Genomic DNA, 14,822 nt, shown 5'->3' with positions numbered 1-14,822 from the left:
CAGTTCCGAAGTCTGTGCATTTAACGCATCGCATAATAAAAGGTACGTGGCAGAATGGATGATAGATTCAGCAGCACCAGGCCACATGTGCAATGATGCTAAATTTTTCTGCGAACTACAAACAGTGCCAAAGGGGAACATCTCAGTTTACAACAATAGTAAACTTCGAGTTCTCAGAACAGGTCGAGTCAACTTATCAGTTAGAAAAAAACGTAAAGTAAACAAAGTTGTGCTCAGCGAAGTCTTGTACGTGCCTGGCGCGGCAAAAAATTTAATATCAGTTGGTGCGTTGGCGCGCAATGGCCACGAGTCAAGATTCGTTGGCAATAAGTGCTATGTTAACGACGAGGAGAGACAACTCTTGTTTTCGGGCACGCAATTGAGTAATTGTCTATATAGGTTGAACGCTACAAAACCCTCTAGAAGTGTACACTAATCGACATCTAAACTAGTAAGTTTTCTAGCAGAAGATTGGCATCTTTGGCACAGAAGGCTCGGCCATATGAATGAGCAGTATTTGAACATACTCAAAAGTGACAGCAGCAACGGCATCAATTACACTCGTAAAGGAAAGCTGGATCAGTGTCACGGTTGCATTCAAGGCAAAACAATCAAGAAGCATTTTCAACAAAATGAAAAAAGAGCAGCTGAGAAATTGGAGCTAATACACAGTGACGTATGTCAGATCTCAGACACATCACTAGGAGGAGCAAAATACTTTATAACGTTCTTGGATGATTACAGCAGACATTTATTCACATTTTTTTTGAAGTCAAAGTCTGAAGTGCCAAAAACTGTCAAATATTTTATTAAATTTGTAGAAAGGCAAACTGGAGCTGAACTTAAGACACTCAGGAGCGATAATGGGCGTGAGTACGTTAATGAAGAACTCCAGAGTTACTTCAAGGATGCCGGTATCAGAAATGAGACCACGGTGCCCTAAAACCCTCAGCAAAACGGCAGAGCGGAACGTGTCAACCGAACCTTGCTTGAAAAGGCAAAGTGCACGCTTACCGATAGCAATCTGGATAAGAAGTTTTGGGCTGAGGCGGTGGCAACGTCTACTTACCTACATAACCGTTCGCCCAAAAGAGTTCTACAAAATAAAACACCTTATGAACTGTGGACTGGCTCAAAACCAAATTTGAGCCATTTACGGGTCTTTGGGTGTAGGGCCTATGCGTAGCTGCCAAATCAGCAAAGAACAAAAATGCAACCTAACACCAAGCAATGTATCTTTGTTGGATACCCTCCAAATTAGGCAGGTTATAGGTTGTGGGACCCTGCTACCAACAAAATGCTGGTCGCTCGAGACGTTAAGTTTGTGGAACCAGCAAGTCCAGCAAGCAGCAATCATCAAATTTTGCTACCATTCGCAAGTGACTTGGATCTACACGAGGACCAGCATCAATCTAAGGAGGTGGATTCAACTTCTGAAGAGTCTTCTAGTGAAGGTACCATAAATGTCACTGCCCAATTTAAAGAACCGCGACCTTCCAGAATCAAGGAAGCTCCCAAGAGATATGATGACTATGTGGTTTATGCGGCAGTGGTGAATAATGATGAACCAGCTAGCTATCAAGAAGCAGTCACAGGACCCGAAAAAAAGCAATGGTCAGAGGCAATGGCAGAAGAAATCATGTCTATACATAAAAATAACACATGGACTCTGACTGATCTGCCAAAAGACCGTAAGCCAATCGGAACCAAGTGGGTTTGTAAGAAGAAGATTGACAAGGACGGTTAATCGTTTTATAAGGCGAGACTAGTAGCCAAAGGTTTTAGTCAGGTTTATGGACTTGATTACGATGCAACATATTCACTAGTAGCTCGATTCTCAACTGTTAGACTGCTTCTAGGCTGGGCTGCACAACATAATCTCATCGTCAACCACTTTGACATCGAATCAGCTTTTCTACAAGGAAAAGTCAAGGAGAACATATACCTACAACAACCAGAAGGATTTGACGACACCAAGCATCCGCATAAGTTCTGCAAGCTGCACAAAGCTTTATACGGTCTCAAGCAGGGAAGCAGAGTTTGGAACGAGAGACTTCAAAAATTACTCATTGACATGAATCTTAAACAAGTTGTCAATGATGCATGTGTTTTTCGTTTTTCACACGGAAATAAAGTTATCATTGTCACTATTTTTGTAGATGACATATTGGTCGTCACCAACGAGCCTTAGTATCTAAGGGTAGTAAGTCACAGATTATCAGAAAATTTTTCAACAAAAAACTTGGGAGAAGTTTCCCGTTTCCTGGGCGTGGATATCAAGATCAACCATGATGAAGGTGAGGTTAGTTTGAGTCAAAAGCATTACATCGATACTATTTTAAGGAGATTCAACATGCAGGATTGTACACCCGCTTCATCTTCTCTACCATCAGACTTGGACATTAGTATACTAGAAAAGAGGGATGAGCAACAACAGAGTTCAGAGTTAAGTGCTATACCCTACCAGAGCGCTGTTGGGAGTTTGTTCTATCTAAGCCTGTTTACCAGACCAGACCTCACGTATGCTGTTAGCCTAGTCAGCAGATACAACAATTGTTATACCACGCATCATTGGAATGTTGTTAAGAATATCTTGAAATATCTACAAGGAACAGCTGATAAGGGACTAGTATACGACAGGCGGGCAGACCAGCCCCTCGTAGGTTTTTGTGATGCCAGTTGGGCATCAAGCCTTGACGACTCACGTTCAACAACTGGATACATTTTCATGTATCAAGGAGCAGCAGTAAGTTGGGGGTCCAAGCGGCAATCAACTGTTGCACTTTCAAGCACCGAGGCAGAATATCTGTCTTTGTCCTCGGCTACTCAAGAGGCGCTATGGCTTGGAAACTTGGTCGTGGAACTGGGTGTTCAATCTGAGGGACCCGTTACCATCCTTAGTGACAATAAGAGGGCCATCAATCTGGCAGAGAACGCTAAATTTAGTCCTCGAACTAAACACATTGGAGTCCGCCATCATTTCATTAAGGAAAAACTTGAAGAGAACAAAATTTGCATCAAGTTCGTACCCACTAAGCAAATGCTTGCTGACTCTTTAACTAAGACTGTTAATGTTAGTAAATTGAGAGACTTCTGTATTCAAATTGGACTGAAAAAGGTTTAAGTGCTTAACATGTGTTGAATTTTTTTTAATAAACAGTGTAATCTATATTTTGATTTGCAAGTGTTGATTAAATTTTTTTATATATGCATACAGGTTAATTCAAGTTAATTAGAATTCTATCAGAGTGTTTTAATCTAAAATTATTAATGTCATAGTGAATTATCTTGTATAACACTTATATTTTTTTTGAGATTTTAAATTTATTCATTGAGGGAGTGTGTTGTAATTATATATATAATTGTGCAATCAACAAATTTAATTTTAAGAGTGATTGTACACTCACATATACTGAATACGTTTAATATATATATAGTCTGCCGACTTGTCATGCGCACACCTATCACATCTATAGTTTGTCTATAAGAATCAGCTCTACGACTCGCACGACGTGTTCAGTTCTATCGTGCTTGCCTGTAACGTGAGCTGATAGTAGTTCGCCCTAATAAACTTGCACCTGTAATTAACTAAAACGCTTCTAGTTAATTACCCTTATGTCCGGCCCTTCCCAGTCTCATTTAGCGCCCTATTATTTATAACAGATACAGATCATTATCGTTACTCTGTCGACCCTACTTCTATAATACTAAAATTTCTGAAAAATTATTGTCTCTACTAAGAATTAGAAATAAAGACATTTATAATATCGTAAGTATACAACATTACAACTGATAACGCTATAAAATTCAATTAATACTGTGACCTTTAGTTTAAAATTGTTTTAGTTCAAAGTAAGCATGTTAAAAGTTTCTGATTCTGGTTTCTAAAGATTTGAAGTAAAAAATTATATAATGTCCTAATTTATTTCTTTTGAGATGAAAGCAAATTGTTGATTAATAAACTATAGACAGCATTAAACGAAGACATTTTTTTTTAAATCCACAAAAATTGTTGACAGCTATTAATACAATGAATATTGAATTTCTACGCAAATTATAATTATTAGGTTCTTAGTGCTTGAGCTTTAATTATTTTATTATTACGTTAATATGCCAATTATTAGGTAGAGAAGCTACTTTATTTAAAAAAATTATTCTCGAATACTGTCAACAATTCAGATAGGACGGAATCAGCCATCAGTTACAGGCAAGTTAAAAAATTAAATATAATTTATTTTCAAACTTGCCTCCAACTGATTGCTGATTCCATCCTGTGTTGAATAATGGAAGACGCTGATTTATTTGATTGTATTGTTGACAGTTATTGATACAATCAAATAAATCAGCGTCTTCCATTATTCAACATAGAATGGAATCAGCAATCAGTTGGAGGCAAGTTTCAAAATAAATTATATTTAATTTTTTAACTTGCCTGTAACTGATGGTTGATTCCGTCCTATCTGAATTGTTGACAGTATTCGAGAAAAATTTTTTTAAATAAAGTAGCTTCTCTACCTAATAATTGGCATATTAATGTAATAATAAAATAATTAAAGCTCAAGCACTAAGAACCTAATAATTATGATTTGTGTAGAAATTCATTTCTGAAATTATTGACTTATTAAAACAAAAAGTTCTTGGCATTATTCAAAACTATAAATTTGATGTAATCGCCTCATGGATAACGTAAAAAAAAAATTGTTATCTGTAGGTAAATACAAAAATTTATATCCTATATTGAAATGTAAACAACACCAGGAGTAGCAACTTTGGAAACTAATATCCGTTTAATACTTTAAAAATTTTTTTGAGATGATCTTAAAACAATTTAATCGAACACACAATTTAACTAACCCTACCTTAACTGATAAAGAATTGAGCCATTGCCAATGATCCATCTCTTGTTTATATTAGGTATCATATGAAAGCAAAAGGTATTTAGAATGGGAGTAAGTCATTTCTTACACAGTTTGTGAATGGGAGTGGAGCTTTACCAGTATTATATACATACATGTATCTTACGTTATTATATATAGTCCGTGGCCCAAGAGTTTTTTAATCTTATGTTTTCCAGTAGAGAAAAATTGGTCATTTCTCTACATCATTTCCTTAAGAATACAAGAAAAAAAGTTTTGTTCATATTAACAGTTGGTGTCATTCATTTATTTAACAATTTATAAAAAAGTGCCAATTTTTTATTTAGTTTTTTGCTTGTATGGCCGCTTCTATTGCTCTTAGGAAAATTTTGTGACTGATAAACTTTTACTCTCTCCATTAATTCATATATATTTTGATTATTTTCGAAGTTCTTACTTCTGAGGTGTGTCACATATGACGCAACTCAATTTTTTAAAATTACAATTAGGTCTTGTATTTCATTTTTTAAATACATATGTTACGTAACTATATTATAACTATTGTAACTATATTGTAATTGTATAATTATGTACAACAACTTATTTGAATTCAAACACCAGTCACAGCCCGTGTATTTCCCCATGCGTACTGCAATTGGTCAGACACTTAGTCGCAAGAGAGGAGTAGAGTTCTTTTTGTCATAAAATTTTTAATGAAATAATCAGTTTTACAAATCTTTTGTTTATTAATAACATGTTAATGGCAAGAAAGTGCGAAAAAATTTTTTTATACGGAAAAACGTTTGATCAACGTAAAAAAACTATCATGTTAATTTGATCATAACTATGAGAAAAATAGATATCACCTCCACAGCAAAAAGATATTTGTAAGATACAAAAATGATTGTTTGTTTTTTGTTCATTGATTTTTTAAAGTAAAACTTTAAAATGTTATTACAAATTTTATGGTCAGTTTACTGACATTTTGCTTAGACGAAAACATTGTATTAAATATAAGTAAAAATAACAAATAAACAAAAATTAAGTTTGTGTGTTCTGACGTTTTGCCACGAAAAATTTTATTTTGCAACTTAAACAATTGCAAATATCTGAGTCAATATTGCATATTTCTTTCTGACAAACGTCATTGCACTTGTCATGAGAAACACAAATTAAAAAGAAATGCTCTAGCTTACTCTGAAACCGAGGTACAAGAAATTGATTTTTTTGCAGTAACGGACTGATAACTAAATATTCAATTTCAGATAAATTTTTGTATTATCTTCATCTTTTTTTGCATCACACTGCTGGAGCTTTTTGTTAATTTTATTGAAGGAGATAAAATCAAGAATGTTCCATTGTAACTACTGGTGGCAGCTGAACGCTTGCATCTGTACTCCTCTCTTGCGACTAAGTGGCCAACTGGTTGCAGTGCGCTTGGGTTAAAACAAAATTTATAGCTCGCATTCGGAATTTAACTAAAATTGTGCTCGTGCACGATATTAGAATAATTTGTTTCTGAACAGTATTTACACATTTTCATGCAGTTTGTAATATTTGGGAATCTACTAATGAAAGATTTTTAAAGAAAGATGAAAAAAACGTAGTATATTTTATTAAATAATTTTTAATATAGTTTTCTTAGGATTTGAACCTTGAATTACGTTTTTTTCATCTTTACTGAGTATATCTTCATTGTATTACAGGAAAAAATTGATTCACCGAAAACAAAGATTTTTGTTTTTCCAATGCAGTAGGCACTTAAATGTATACATGACAAGTTATTATTTTCATACATGTAAAAAAAAATCTTACATTATGATTAAAAAAAGCCCGAAATAATATAACTTGCACAGAAATGTGTGGGTACTATTCAGAAAACAAGCGGCTAAATTTATGCCAAAACTGCGTTTTTGCACTTAAAGCACGACTCATACGAGGGAATATATTACTTTTATCACCACACTGGGTAAAAAGTTGGTGCTATTCGGTGTAGGGTTGGTAAAAAAATAAATCCTGAGTATCAGTCGTGCCTAAAAATTGCTGTTATATCGAACACGTTTAATGTTATGATCGATTAAGAAGTCTGCGTATACAACTATATATCAAAAATACCTTTAACTGCAAACAAAATACTGCCAGTATAAACGAAAAAACTCATATCGACGTAACACAAGAATTTGTAGATGATGACTACTGTTTGTGTGTTATTATAGACAAGGCAACAGATAGTGAGATAGATAATAGTTTTTGCGAAAATAGATTATCATAAAAGCAAAATTTAAATGTACTAAGGAAAGCTAAAATTAGATGGTCACAAATATTTGAATAAATTCAATCTTAAAATAAGAACTTTTTTAGGTGCGCCTCGGTTGGGCATCAAAACGGTAGAAACGTACGTACGTATGTTAATATAGACTAGTTAATACGATTATTTTAACAAAGTTAATTATCAAAAAAATTTTGCATTCATAGTAGATCGATGCTGACAGCCAGTAGTAATTCACAGGTTTTCATAACATAGCATAACCTCTAAATATTAAAAAATACGCCATATCTTTGGAAGGAAGCAAGATAAAGCAAAATTTAAGAGTTTAACGCATTTTCTAAAGGAATTAAATGACCGTGGCTCACAAAAAAAAGGTGTTGAGTTATATGAAAACATAACCTCATTTTTTGATGTTTTCAAAGTACCTTCATGAAGTGAAAGGAAACATTTTTGGGAAAAGTTATATTACGTTCAGTACAGAATAACAATAATACAGATATGATTTTTCATAGTCATGCGTGTACACAACCTCTAAATTTTTGAAAAATACACTATATTCTTACAAGAAATGAAAATATACAAAAAAAAAAACGATTTTCACAGGTTTCCCAAAGGGAAAAAAAAACATAGTGGCACACAAATAGAGAAGTGTTGAGTTATGTGAAGACGATACCTCAATTTTTAGTAATTTAGATATTTTCTGTAATGTTAAGGTGCAAAATTTTATGAAAAATTATAGCGTATTTGCAAAATTATCAAGAATGCGTACGATATATTTGTCATTTTTTTGCCAAAAAATAACCTTGGAATTTATTTAAAAATGTAAAATTGCTCCCGGAAAAATAGAGTAACCAAACATAACTACTTATGTGTGCGCGTGTGTTTGCAATTTCAATAAGAAATTTTATTGTCAATATGCTTATCACAATAGTGGACCTTCATGGCTACAGTATAAGTACTATACACTTCCTGGAACACACATCAATGAGTATTTTTATACAAAGATTATTACATTTTGTGTTTAGATTTGTTTTCTAACTGTACCAATACATCAATGACCTCCATCTTCCTACTTATTTAATCACAAACTTTTACTCTCTCTATTAATTTATATATATTTTAATTATTTTCAAAGTTCTTACTTCTGAGGTGTGTCATATATGACGCAACCCGATTTTTTAAAATTACAATTAGGTTTTGTATTTCATTTTTTAAATACGTATGTTACGTAACTATATTATAACTATTGTAACTATATTGTTACTGTATAATTATGTACAACAACTTATTTGAATTCAAACACCAGTCACAGCCCGTGTATTTCCCCATGCGTACTGAAATTGGTCAGCCACTTAGTCGCAAGAAAGGAGTACAGAAGCAAGCGCTCAGCTGCTGCCAGTATTTACAATGAAACATTCTTGATTTTATTAAGCTTTCCCTCTAATAAAATTAATAGTGCTCTGGCAGTATGATGCAAAAATAGATGAAGACAATACACAAATTTATCTGAAATTAAAAATTTAGTTATCAGTTCGTTATTGCAAAAAAGCCAATTTCTTGTACTTTGGTTTCAGAGTAAGCTAGAGCTTTTTCGTTTTTTTGTGTGTTTCTTATGACAAGTGCAATGACGTTTGATGGAAAGAAATATACAATATTGACTCAGATATTTGCAATTGCTTAAGTTGCAAAATAAAATTTTTCGTGGCAAAACGTCTGAATTCACAAACTTAATTTTTGTTTGTTTGTTATCATTATTTATATTTAATACAATGTTTTTATCTAAGCAAAATGTGAATAAACCTACCGTAAAGTTTGTAATAGCACTTCAAAGTTTCACTTTAAGAAATTAATGAACAAAAAATTAACAATTAATTTGAAATTTTTCAAATAGCTTTTTGTTGTTGACTTACTATCTATATTTTCATATAGTTATGTTTGAATTTACATGATAGTTTTTGTTACGCTTATCGAAAATTTTTCGGTATGAATATTTTTCTTTTCTTTACGTTCTTGCTAGTAACGTGTTATTAACAAATAATGGATTTACAAATTTGTTTATTTTATTAAAAATTGATCCTTCCACATCCTTTGACCACAAAAAAATAGTCTTGCATGCAATCTCATGAAAAATGTAATGATATTAAGTGTATATATTTCTATAACGAGTTTTGATTGCAAAAAGCCATTTGTAAGCCATAATAATAAGCTTTTTAACATTTTCCGTGCGTGAAGGTGATTTTTGGGAATTAAAACCACCCTTGCATACAAATGGACCCTGTATTCGTAATCAACAACCTCAAACATCCCCAAGAGAGTCCATTTCCAAGCTAAAATAATGTATTTTCCAACATTTTCTGTATCTGTAGGAAATTTTCAAGGATTAAAACCACCCCTGCACACATAAATCCTGCACTAATGATCAGCGATCTTGAAAACCCTCAAGAGACCATTTCCTAGCAAAAATAATTAATTTTCACACAAACATTCAGTACTTGAATTCATGGGAACTTTGGAGGGGTAAAACCACCCTAATAAATTTATTTTTCGAGGTAATGAAAAGGTTAGTCGTGATAAATGTTTCTGAACGCTGATAAAATACGAGACTACAAACACTTTTAACTTGTGCTCATAAAGTTTAAGTCATTGAAAGTTTTAAAATCAAAGGAAATTGCTTTCTGTATAAATCAAACGGTGATGACTATTCAATCCCTGTTTATTAAATATTACCTATATATGAGACCTTTTTTTTTTGAAAAACTTGGTGTTCAATTTTTTCTCCATTTATTTCCCCTGTTTCTAGGCTGTATTTTAATGATTTAGTAATTCCTCATCAAGTACCATTACATAAAACGTCTGATTTCTAATGAGCATTACTATTGCACTTATTTTTAAACTAAGTTTAAGAAGTAATAAACCATCACGAATACTATTTGACGCATCTATTGGAAAATTGATGTAAATATTGTTGTCCAACTTGTTAACCCCTTTATAAGTTACGTTATACTTGCTGTAACAGGTTTTAATTCCTTCAGTTGATTTTTAAAGAATTTTTTTATTTGAGAAACTGGTATACTTATTATGTATTGTGAGAATTACACTATTAACTGAACAACTATTTGAATCACCAAATATTTTAGAACATACGAAATTTGATATCCATCCACTCTTTGTCATAACAACAAATACTGATTTGTTGTATAAAAATTTTAAATATCCACAAAAATAATAATTTAATAGTTTCTTTAATATAATACTTTTATTACTGTTTTTATAAATAGAAGAATTTGAAGAAAACTCCCTTCTTGAATAATTTATTTATTATCGAAGTATATATAGTTCCGTATAACATATACCTCTAAAATTTCTATTAACTATTTCTAAGGCTTTTTTGGGATCATTCAAGCTCCATCCTGAATAATCGAATCAAATAAAAAAAAGAACCTTTAAATTTCTTTTTACCTTAAAAAATAAAATAATAATTTAATGCTCCATACAAATAAGTTTTCCTCGAATCTTCAGAGCTAAAAAAAATAATTTCATTATTTGTTTCGCAAATGGTATAAAGTCTTTTTTTTTATCATTATTTAAATTTATATCCAACGAATCAAACATTTTTTTTACTAACAGATATTTTTTTATCCATAAAATTTTGTGTACTTTTATTTTGTTTTGATATGGATGGATCAAAACATTCACATTATGGGTTAAGTGTAGGCCTACCCCATCCCAAGCCAGGCACCCCCACCAACGACAAGGTCTAGCAGCCCCTAGAGGGTGAGTAGTAGTAGTAGTAGTTTTTTTTTTTGTGGAGGGAGGGGAAATGCATTGAGGCACACTGCAGGGACAGCGGTAGTATGGGACTCGGTGGATTTTTTTTATTAGACCACCCATACCCACTAAAACCTCCCCCATGCCGCGTAGCTTTTGATCCACCCCGGAACCGCGTTAGCATTACTTCAGGGTGGAGCCACCAGGGAGACCATTGCGCCTCACAGCCTTAACGAGCTAACTCGCCACCATTTGCTAGAGGTGCTGATCCTCTCGAGTCCTGAAATGGACTCGGGGTCCCTGAGGACCAGTACCCTGTCTAGCGCTTTATGGTAGGCCGCTGACCTAGCTGACTGCTTGGGCCTTCCTCCTGGCCTCTTCTAGGGCTCTTCTAAATAAAGGGCAGCTCCCACATCCTGCTTCGTGCTTGTTGTCCGTTGTTGGGCAAAGAAAGCACCGCAAGAAACAGGAGCACATCAGACAGCCCTAAGAAACGTCAACAAGCCATGTCTTCTGAGAAAAAGAAAACAAGCAAAGGTCAACAAGAAGAGTTTCTCTGAACGTGAAAAAAATACAGACAAAGAAAGTGGATCCGACGACAACAGTACTGGTCAAACTAACAACTTTGTCGTACCTCGACCAGGCAAGTCTTTTCTCCTACTCCCATGCACGGAAGATTGTTGTTACCAGAAAAACAGGTACTATATGTTAGTACAAGTATTTTCGATACTCTGTACAAGAAAAATGTGTACTGGTACAGGTATATTTGGTACGGTAGTATACTTTTAAGTACCTTAGTGAGTATAGATAAACCTTATACTTAGTACGTCAAAATCCGATACGTGGTACGGGTTTTTCCTGTACCAGTACAGAAAGTTAGTCGGCCAGTGGGAGCACATAGAATGTCAGTATATATATACGTAGCTGTTAAAGTTCAAGAGGTTAGGATTTCAGTATATCCACCACAACACAATATAAAGTTCAATACATTGATATAAATATAACAAGATGTAATGATAAGTGCAGTAGGCACTTGTAGTCACTTTCCTGTTGTGTATAATAATTGGTTTTCACTCGCAAAGAACAATTTACATATTGAGCCAAAATAACAATGACAATTCCATACATGTATGCAAGTATGCACATATATATATATACATACATATCTCCACTGTATATTATAAGTGCACGTACTAGTAGACGGTACAGTAGAAAGCCATGCGCAGTATACAAATTTAATAGACTATCCATGGTACAGAAAAATCCTGTACCAATCCGTCAAAATGTGAGACTGGTTGCAGAAATCTCAAGACCTGTACGTTATTTTTCTATGCTCATCACTTTTGGTATAGCTTATTCTGGTAACAACAATCTTCTGTGTGTATTATATCCCTAATTCAGAGACATCACGCTTGTAACCATACGGATGAATCGTGGTCATGCTGTCAAAATATCTTTTACTATAGACTGGTTAACACGTTTTTATTTTCAGTTGAGTCACTACATCATAAAAAATTGTGCGACGAATAGAAAAATTCGACAACGTTATTTCCGTAATATTAGACATAACGAGCTTACGAATCATACCAAAATTTATCTTTTAACTATTGCAATAATTTAATATGACATCCATCACTTTGCAAACGTAAACTTCACTACTGTCAGGTTTTTTAATTTTATATTCGTAAAACCTTGGGCCGCAAAATAAAAATGAAGAAATGTACGTGAAAACTCCTTTATCGGACAATTCGTCAGTGAGACTGCCTAGCGTCGTGCCAATGGGTAAATCATCCAGTCCTTCTTGGAAAATACAAAAAACATCTGTGTCATATCAGAAAGCACGTTCTCCTAGAAAATGCAGATACTCGAAAAGCTTGAAGTGTACCTGTGTGGTCACGAAATCGACAACCACAACGTTACTTGACGGTAATGACGTCAAGGCCTCAGTCTTATAATTCCAGTAAACGTACAATGTATCATCGTTGACGGGTAAAACACCAGTTACATTAATTTCTGCACTCGTAAGTGATTCCCCTAATCTTTCCTGGACCGTCACCACCTCAGAGTTGCGATATACCCAAGACTTCTCTTGGGTGCTCTCGGCTAGTAGCGCAAGCTCAGAAGAACCATGCTCTCTCTCTCTCTCTCACCAGACAGGTAGGAGGGGGGAGCCCCCTACCTAGTCTTCAACTTAAGCTCCGCCCACTTCTCACGACTTAAATATTACTTTTGACTCTAGGTCCGTATGTCTCTCGATGGTCGAGTGGGCTAGCTGTTTTGCCAACGCATGACTTGTAGTCGGGTAATCTTCGATTCCTGACTATGGCACTTTTTTTTTTCTTTTTTAATATTATTGTTATTATTATTATTATTATTATTATAATTTTATAAATATTATTAATGTGAAACATCAAAAATATAATTAAATGTGCAATAAAAATACTGAAATTAGGAGATACTATTTCCTCACCATCTTGCGGTAAGTATCAGGACGCGTTTTTTTTTTAAAGAAAAAATTAAGAAATAATTTCATTACTAAGAAAGGAATGATGAGGCTAAAACTTAAATGAAAAATACGTTGAAAAAATTTAGTAATTATAAAAAGATTTATTAATTAATGAGCAGTTTTTTTTTCAATAAAATTTGGAGTAACTCTGATTCAGTCATGGGCAATTTATGCTCTGGTGCATTACAATTCTTGGCAAGATTTATGTGTTCATCGACAACAATATATATCTGTAAGGGGTTAAGAATCCTCAAAAGCACAGCAGTCATCATCAACTACTACACGGCATGAGAAAAAGAAGCGCGCCAACAGGCAGCGTAATAATAAAAGCTGCGCGTGAAAATCGCAGCTCACTCGAAGCCTTCGTGAAGGTTGTTTGTTTTGATTTCGCGACATGCGTTGTTTTTCAAGTATACATATATGCGATACTCTACTGCAGCGTGGAGAACTATGTTTTCTTTCTTTTAGCGTCTGCCTTCGGAGGAAGCAGGTCTGGATATCACAAGGTAGTTAAGTAATACGTACGTATTTTTGATATATTACATTAGTAGCGTAGTTTAGTGTACTTTTAATGTAGTAAGTGTTTACTACTGTCTATTGGGCGTGATACGTGGGTAATCAACTGTTGGCCCAATATAATCTTGCGAGTTCGTAAAGCAGTTTATTTCACTTTTTGATTAGACAGTTGAGTAAAATTTTCGTTCGCTTAATTCGCGCTTGCATTTATTATTGTACTTATTAAAAAATATTCTGATATTAAAGCTAAAATCATGTCTTCCAGTGTGAATAAAAATTCCAAGCGAAAATCAAAAAAGAGCGGTGATGTTGGTGCATAAAAAAAATAAGAGTAGTTGCATTTTTGTTTTAGCGTGGTTAGTAGATCCTTTGTTTCGAGATTGGCTTTTACATGATGTTTTAAATGTGGAGAAACCTGCTCGTTGTTGTTTGTGTAGTATTAACATCACGTGCTATAACAGGCAAGATTTAGTCAAGCACGTTGCAACAGAAAAACATCAAACTAGGGCGAATATTGAAAAACAAAAAGTTAATCCACCTAATGATTCTCCTTTTAATGATATAATTACTTAAATTAAAGAGTTTCTGATGTAATTTTGCTTCCTTGTATTTGCCATACTTCAGCTTTGGTTGCGAAAAAAAGTTGTGCCAAAATTTCATCGTATTGCCAGACTTTGCTACAATTGATTGCTAAATACTTCTCTAATAGTTCTAAGAGATGCGAGAATTTAAAAGAATTCCAAACTTTTGAAGAAACTTCGACTAGAAAAGTTTTAAAATTAGCCAGCACAAGATGACTTTCGCTTTATAACTGTATTGACTGGGTACTTGATAATTTATCAGTTTTAAAAGCTTTTTTCTTACTCGAATCTCATGAGAAGTATGCTAAAAGTAACGATGAGGCAAA

General features: G+C 33.8%; 2 protein-coding genes across 2 annotated transcripts in view; both read left to right on the top strand.

The window, feature by feature from the left end:
- LOC106641725 (trehalase) overlaps window positions 1-14,822 on the top strand; it is a 346,458-nt gene that overhangs the window by 32,447 nt on the left and 299,189 nt on the right. The gene's annotated exons all lie outside the window — the stretch shown is intronic.
- On the top strand, window positions 2,354-3,124 carry LOC149375760 (uncharacterized). Its single transcript, XM_089596240.1, has one exon. It carries the CDS (start codon window positions 2,354-2,356, stop codon window positions 3,122-3,124), a length of 771 nt encoding a protein of 256 aa, XP_089452366.1.

Source organism: Copidosoma floridanum, unplaced genomic scaffold (genome assembly GCF_036245765.1).
Source record: "Copidosoma floridanum isolate Cflo_tuat_1 unplaced genomic scaffold, Cflo_Japanese_pri ptg000004l, whole genome shotgun sequence".
Taxonomy (NCBI): domain Eukaryota; kingdom Metazoa; phylum Arthropoda; class Insecta; order Hymenoptera; family Encyrtidae; genus Copidosoma; species Copidosoma floridanum.
Note: the sequence above shows the minus strand (reverse complement) of the source record. Positions and strands in the feature narration are given on the sequence as shown.

What these genes read in the sequence shown, in the direction of transcription:
- LOC149375760 (XM_089596240.1), top strand. Translation starts at nt 2,354, where the DNA reads ATGCAGGATTGTACACCCGCTTCATCTTCTCTACCATCAGACTTGGAC.